The 8,865-nt window shown below is 38.6% G+C and overlaps 1 protein-coding gene across 1 annotated transcript; it reads left to right on the top strand.

Moving 5' to 3' along the window:
- The first annotated feature begins 1,181 nt into the window (after positions 1–1,181).
- Positions 1,182–8,479, top strand: LOC117319150. The gene is made up of 2 exons (XM_033873996.1): positions 1,182–1,277; positions 7,777–8,479. The coding sequence occupies exons 1-2, from the start codon at positions 1,262–1,264 to the stop codon at positions 8,295–8,297; spliced, it is 537 nt and encodes a 178-aa protein (XP_033729887.1). The 5' UTR covers positions 1,182–1,261; the 3' UTR covers positions 8,298–8,479.
- The last annotated feature ends 386 nt before the right edge of the window (positions 8,480–8,865 follow it).

Genomic DNA, 8,865 nt, shown 5'->3' on the forward strand with positions numbered 1-8,865 from the left:
AAAAAATTGAAAGCGCCTTCGTATTCATAACACCCAACTCAGTGTGTGAAAGATGAGGCAGGTCTTACCAGAAGGGCCAAGTCATTATTTGTCAAGCTAGATGCGATTTCGGGAAATTGTTACTTTCTAAAGTTAGACATGGAACATCTTCGGACAATATCCTGTGTCACATACCAAAATCACATCAGTGAGCACCTCAATGATGATGGTGACTACGAGATCTATCGGGCCAACCTATTAGGCATGGTCGACAGTTAGAACTACGATGTAGACCAGAACTGACATGGCCAATCAGATTCTAGGACTTGATTCCAGATTAGCTGGTTTAGCAGTTGGAAGATAATTTGATATGTGTGGTTATCAGGGAACATGGCGGCCATTTTGAAAGTAGAAATTTCACTTTAATGAGTGTCGGTTCTTGTGTACTAATAAAACAAGTATAAATATTTTATTTCATTTATTTCGAAGTGTTTGAAGAATTTTTTTTCAATTATAATAACAAACGGAGGACAATAGGAAGATGATAAAATTACGCATTTTTATCTCTTGTTCCTAATATATTCAAAAATGTAACTTCTTACTTTGCATATCATCTAACATGTTATTATCGTTTTGCTTCTTAAGCCATTTTGAAATAATACCCTCCCTCGGAATAGTTCTGAGAACAGAAACATGTGTTCAGATATTTGCATAACTTTCCCTTAGATATGTATCATTTCCAATCTTTAAGTTTGCATACTTCTAAACAAACAATCTGATAAGTTGGCGACTCGTACATATCAATCGGAATCCTGTATTGTCATACAGAATCGAAATCAAAGTCCTCATGGAATAATCACGCTTGACTTTGAAAAGCTCACAAGAATATCTTTACTTTATCTTAGGACTTCTAATTATCTGACAAATTGACTTTCATCTCACTTTCGATTGAACCTGACTTGAAGACTTGGGTCTATAATATCGAATATTTTTGTTGTCAATAAATCAGCGGTGCAATCTGTTACATTTTTCGACTGTCCCATCACTATCAACAAGAACATGTTTTTATCCAAACTGTGTATATTTTATGTCAACATTTCATTTAGTAAATCAGGTATTTGATAAAGTACAGAGAAACTGACTCAACACAGGTTTTATTCGAAACGTAACACAAAAATGGGTCGAATGACAACTTCCTACACGTCACACAACTTATAACTGCTTGTGAAATTTGGTTACAGGTTTCGCGGCATCACCGACATCAACCACTGTCACATCAGACATGGTAACAACGTACGGTAAGTAAGGTTTTATAATGGAGACTCTCACTAGATCAACCACTCTCAAGTCAGCCGTGGTAACAACGCACGGTAAGTAAGGTTTTATAATGGAGACTCTCACTGGATCAACCACTGTCACGTCAGCCGTGGTAACAACGCGCGGTAAGTAAGGTTTTATAATGGAGACTCTCACTGGATCAACCACTGTCACGTCAGCCGTGGAAACAACGTACGGTAAGTAAGGTTTTATAATGGAGACTCTCACTGGATCAACCACTGTCACGTGAGCCATGGTACCAACGTACGGTAAGTAAGGTTTTATAATGGAGACTCTCACTGGATCAACCACTGTCAAGTCAGCCGTGGTAACTACGTACGGTAACGTTTTATAATGGAGGCTCTCACTGGATCAACCACTGTCACGTCAGCCATGGTAACAACGTACGATAAGTAAGGTTTTATAATGGAGACTCTCACTGGATCAACCATTGTCACGTCAGCCGTGGTAACAACGTACGATAAGTAAGGTTTTATAATGGAGACTCTCACTGGATCAACCACTCTCAAGTCAGCCGTGGTAACAACGTACGATAAGTAAGGTTTTATAATGGAGACTCTCACTGGATCAACCACTGTCAAGTCAGCCGTGGTAACAACGTACGATAAGTAAGGTTTTATAATGGAGACTCTCACTGGATCAACCACTGTCAAGTCAGCCGTGGTAACTACGTACGGTAAGGTTTTATAATGTTGTACAAACTATCAACTTGTCACGGTATGTTGTACAAATTATCAACTTGTCACGGTATGTTGTACTATCGACTTGACACGGTATGTTGTATAAACTATCAACTTGTTACGGTATGTTGTACAAACTATCGACTTGTCACGGTATGTTGTACAAACTATCGACTTGTCACGGTTTGTTGTACAAACTATCAACTTGTCACGGTATGTTGTATTATCGACTTGTCACGGTATGTTGTACAAACTATCAACATGTCACGGTATGTTGTACAAACTACATTTGTATCAAGTTGTCACGGTATGTTGTACAAACTATCAAGTTGTCACGGTATGTTGTACAAACTATCGACTTGTCACGGTATGTTGTACAAACTATCGACTTGTCACGGTTTGTTGTACAAACTATCAACTTGTCACGGTATGTTGTACTATCAACTTTTCATGGTATGTTGTACAACTATCAACTTGTCACGGTTTGTTGTACAAACTATCAACTTGTCACGGTATGTTGTACAAACTATCAACTTGTTATGGTATGTTGTACAAACTATCAACTTGTCACGGTATGTTGTACAAACTATCAACCTGTCACGGTATGTTGTACTATCAACTTGTCACGGTATGTTGTACAAACCATCGACTTGTCACGGTATGTTGTAAAAATTATCAACTTGTCACTGTATGTTGTACAAACTATCGACCTGTCACGGTATGTTGTACAAACTATCAACTTGTCACGGTATGTTGTACTATCAACTTGTCACGGTATGTTGTACAAACCATCGACTTGTCACGGTATGTTGTACAAACTATCAACTTGTCACGGTATGTTGTACAAGCTATCAATTTGTTACGGTATGTTGTACAAACCATCGACTTGTCACGGTATGTTGTACAAACTATCGACTTGTCACGGTTTGTTGTACAAACTATCAACTTGTCACGGTATGTTGTACTATCAACTTGTCATGGTATGTTGTACAACTATCTACTTGTCACGGTTTGTTGTACAAACTATCAACTTGTCACGGTATGTTGTACAAACTATCAACTTGTTATGGTATGTTGTACAAACTATCAACTTGTCACGGTATGTTGTACAAACTATCAACCTGTCACGGTATGTTGTACTATCAACTTGTCACGGTATGTTGTACAAACCATCGACTTGTCACGGTATGTTGTACAAACTATCAACTTGTCACTGTATGTTGTACAAACTATCGACCTGTCACGGTATGTTGTACAAACTATCAACTTGTCACGGTGTTGTACAAACCATCGACTTGTCACGGTTTGTGGTACAAACTATCAACTTGTCACGGTATGTTGTACAAACTATCGACTTGTCACGGTATGTTGTACTATCAACTTTTCACGGTATGTTGTACTATCAACTTGTCACGGTTTGTTTTACTATCGACTTGTCACGATATGTTGTACAAACTATCAACTTGTCACGGTATGTTGTACAAACTATCAACTTGTCACGATACTGTACAAACTATCAACTTGTCACGGTATGTTGTACAAACTATCAACTTGTCACAGTATGTTGTACAAACTATCAACTTGTCACAGTATGTTGTACAAACTGTCAACTTGTCACGGTATGTTGTATAAACTATCAACTTGTCACGGTTTGTTGTACAAACTATCAACTTGTCACGGTTTGTTGTACAAACTATCAACTTGTCACGGTTTGTTGTACAAACTATCGACTTGTCACGGTATGTTGTACTATCGACTTGACACGGTATGTTGTACAAACTATCAACTTGTCACGGTATGTTGTACAGACCATCGACCTGTCACGGTTTGTGGTACAAACTACCAACTTGTCACGGTATGTTGTATAAACTATCAACTTGTTACGGTATGTTGTACAAACTATCGACTTGTCACGGTATGTTGTACAAACTATCGACTTGTCGCGGTTTGTTGTATAAACAATCAACTTGTCACGGTATGTTGTACTATCAACTTGTCATGGTTTGTTGTACAAACTATCAACTTGTTATGGTATGTTGTACTATCGACTTGTCACGGTATGTTGTACTATCGACTTGTCACGGTATGTTGTACAAACCATCGACTTGTCACGGTATGTTGTACAAACTATCAACTTGTCACGGTATGTTGTACAAACTATCAACTTGTCACGGTATGTTGTACTATCGACTTGTCACGGTATGTTGTACAACTATCAACTTGTCACGGTTTGTTGTACAAACTATCAACTTGTCACGGTATGTTGTACTATCAACTTGTTATGGTATGTTGTACAAACTATCAACTTGTCATGGCTTGTTGTACAAACTATCAACTTGTCACGGTTTTTTGTACAAACTATCAACTTGTCACGGTATGTTGTACTATCGACTTGTCGCGGTATGTTGTACAATCGACTTGTCACGGTTTGTTGTACAAACTATCAACTTGTCATGGTTTGTTGTACAAACTATCAACTTGTCACGGTATGTTGTATAAACAATCAACTTGTCACGGTATGTTGTATTATCAACTTGTCACGGTATGTTGTACTATCGACTTGTCACGGTATGTTGTACAAACTATCACCTTGTCACGGTATGTTGTACAAACCATCGACTTGTCACGGTATGTTGTACAAACTATCAACTTGTCACGGTATGTTGTACAAACCATCGACTTGTCACGGTTTGTGGTACAAACTACCAACTTGTTATGGTATGTTGTACTACCAACTTGTCACGGTATGTTGTACTATCGACTTGACACGGTATGTTGTATAAACTATCAACTTGTTACGGTATGTTGTACAAACTATCGACTTGTTACGGTATGTTGTACAAACTATCAACTTGTCACGGTTTGTTGTATAAACTATCAACTTGTCACGGTATGTTGTACAAACTATCAACTTGTCACGGTTTGTTATACTATCGACTTGTCACGGTATGTTGTACTATCGACTTGTCACTGTATGTTGTACAAACTATCAACTTGTCACGGTATGTTGTACAAACTATCAACTTGTCATGGTTTGTGGTACAAACTATCGACCTGTCACGGTATGTTGTACAAACCATCGACTTGTCACGGTATGTTGTACAAACTATCGACTTGTCATGGTATGTTGTACAAACTATCAACATGTCACGGTATGTTGTACAAACCATCGACTTGTCACGGTATGTTGTACAAACTATCAACTTGTCACGGTGTTGTACAAACCATCGACTTGTCACGGTTTGTGGTACAAACTATCAACTTGTCACGGTATGTTGTACAAACTATCGACTTGTCACGGTATGTTGTACTATCAACTTTTCACGGTATGTTGTACTATCAACTTGTCACGGTTTGTTTTACTATCGACTTGTCACGATATGTTGTACAAACTATCAACTTGTCACGGTATGTTGTACAAACTATCAACTTGTCACAGTATGTTGTACAAACTATCAACTTGTCACAGTATGTTGTACAAACTGTCAACTTGTCACGGTATGTTGTATAAACTATCAACTTGTCACGGTTTGTTGTACAAACTATCAACTTGTCACGGTTTGTTGTACAAACTATCAACTTGTCACGGTTTGTTGTACAAACTATCGACTTGTCGCGGTTTGTTGTATAAACAATCAACTTGTCACGGTATGTTGTACTATCAACTTGTCATGGTTTGTTGTACAAACTATCAACTTGTTATGGTATGTTGTACTATCGACTTGTCACGGTATGTTGTACTATCGACTTGTCACGGTATGTTGTACAAACCATCGACTTGTCACGGTATGTTGTACAAACTATCAACTTGTCACGGTATGTTGTACAAACTATCAACTTGTCACGGTATGTTGTACTATCGACTTGTCACGGTATGTTGTACAACTATCAACTTGTCACGGTTTGTTGTACAAACTATCAACTTGTCACGGTATGTTGTACTATCAACTTGTTATGGTATGTTGTACAAACTATCAACTTGTCATGGCTTGTTGTACAAACTATCAACTTGTCACGGTTTTTTGTACAAACTATCAACTTGTCACGGTATGTTGTACTATCGACTTGTCGCGGTATGTTGTACAATCGACTTGTCACGGTTTGTTGTACAAACTATCAACTTGTCATGGTTTGTTGTACAAACTATCAACTTGTCACGGTATGTTGTATAAACAATCAACTTGTCACGGTATGTTGTATTATCAACTTGTCACGGTATGTTGTACTATCGACTTGTCACGGTATGTTGTACAAACTATCAACTTGTCACGGTATGTTGTACAAACCATCGACTTGTCACGGTATGTTGTACAAACTATCAACTTGTCATGGTATGTTGTACAAACCATCGACTTGTCACGGTTTGTGGTACAAACTACCAACTTGTTATGGTATGTTGTACTACCAACTTGTCACGGTATGTTGTACTATCGACTTGACACGGTATGTTGTATAAACTATCAACTTGTTACGGTATGTTGTACAAACTATCGACTTGTTACGGTATGTTGTACAAACTATCAACTTGTCACGGTTTGTTGTATAAACTATCAACTTGTCACGGTATGTTGTACAAACTATCAACTTGTCACGGTTTGTTATACTATCGACTTGTCACGGTATGTTGTACTATCGACTTGTCACTGTATGTTGTACAAACTATCAACTTGTCACGGTATGTTGTACAAACTATCAACTTGTCATGGTTTGTGGTACAAACTATCGACCTGTCACGGTATGTTGTACAAACCATCGACTTGTCACGGTATGTTGTACAAACTATCGACTTGTCATGGTATGTTGTACAAACTATCAACATGTCACGGTATGTTGTACAAACCATCGACTTGTCACGGTATGTTGTACAAACTATCAACTTGTCACGGTGTTGTACAAACCATCGACTTGTCACGGTTTGTGGTACAAACTATCAACTTGTCACGGTATGTTGTACAAACTATCGACTTGTCACGGTATGTTGTACTATCAACTTTTCACGGTATGTTGTACTATCAACTTGTCACGGTTTGTTTTACTATCGACTTGTCACGATATGTTGTACAAACTATCAACTTGTCACGGTATGTTGTACAAACTATCAACTTGTCACGATACTGTACAAACTATCAACTTGTCACGGTATGTTGTACAAACTATCAACTTGTCACAGTATGTTGTACAAACTATCAACTTGTCACAGTATGTTGTACAAACTGTCAACTTGTCACGGTATGTTGTATAAACTATCAACTTGTCACGGTTTGTTGTACAAACTATCAACTTGTCACGGTTTGTTGTACAAACTATCAACTTGTCACGGTTTGTTGTACAAACTATCGACTTGTCACGGTATGTTGTACTATCGACTTGACACGGTATGTTGTATAAACTATCAACTTGTAACGATATGTTGTTCAAACTATCGACTTGTCACGGTATGTTGTACAAACTATCAACTTGTCACGGTTTGTTATACAAACTATCAACTTTTCCCGGTATGTTGTACAAACTATCAACTTGTCACGGTATGTTGTACAAACTATCGACTTGTCACGGTATGTTGGACAAACTATCAACTTGTCACGGTATGTTGTACTATCAACTTGTCACGGTATGTTGTACAAACTATCTACTTGTCACGGTATGTTGTACTATCGACTTGTCACGGTATGTTGTACAAACTATCGACCTGTCACGGTATGTTGTACAAACTATCACCTTGTCACGGTTTGTTGTACAAACTATCAACAGAGATTGATTATTCTGCATGTTTTTTCAGAAACTTCTCGATCCGCTGGTAACATCACATGTACGGAGAGGAGTACAGATCTACTACCTTATACAGCTGACATAACAACATCAGCTGCCAGTAGTACTACGGTGGTAAATCGTACCACCTCGACATTACCGTCCGGGCAGTGCCTCTACCACAACGGTACGCCTACCAACAACGTCATCACCTGTCGAACATTCTGTAAGGTAAACAGTGATCGCCTAACTGATGTAATGTTACAGCGCTGGTTGATAAGTGTCGTAGAGGATCTCACTCTCAACAAGAAACGTTTGTCCTCCTACATACGTAAGCATGTGAGCGCTGACAATAAACAGCTCACGTCCAAAGCTCTGGGACTGTGTGGAGTTTGTCTGATGCTAGCTTTCTTTTCTGTCATTGTCCTTTCGGACGCCATCAACCTCTGTCAGGGAAAATACAGACTCGTCACGTCAAAGGCCGCCATGGCTCGGTATGCTGTCACCAAGACAAAGAAGGCAAAACCCACCACTAGGAGGCGCGCCAGGTGATTTGAGTACAGGATGTGTTGCATTGATCGCAAAAGTGGTTCGGAAAACTGACAAACGTCACTTCATTTCATAGTGACGTCATCTGGGGCATTCGGAAGGTTGCCACGTAAACCTTGTGCAAACTTAAAATTAACGATCGCGTTCCAACGAAAACTCTTTGATGGAATATTTTATTATGTTGTTCCGGAATATATTATGCATAGCAATGTCATATTTCTTGTTCTCATTTACAACTTAGATGGTTTGGGAACACTTTGGCGTGGAACATGGAACAAGTCCATTGTTTGGTGTCGCTTTAACTCGTTATTTTCATCAAGTTTCTGTTATATTCGGGGATGATAGCGGCCAATTAGATAATAACACCAAACATTAGTATAATATCAGGCGACTGGAGTAAAGTAGATATATCAGGAGACTGGAGTAAAGTGTAGTTATATCAGGCGACTGGAGTAAAGTGTAGATATATCAGGCGACTGGAGTAAAGTGTAGATATATCAGGCGACTGGAGTAAAGTGTAAGGTATATCAGGCGACTGGAGTAAAGTGTAGATATATCAGGCGACTGGAGT

This window comes from Pecten maximus, unplaced genomic scaffold (assembly GCF_902652985.1).
Source record: "Pecten maximus unplaced genomic scaffold, xPecMax1.1, whole genome shotgun sequence".
In the NCBI taxonomy this organism is placed as follows: Eukaryota; Metazoa; Mollusca; class Bivalvia; order Pectinida; family Pectinidae; genus Pecten; species Pecten maximus.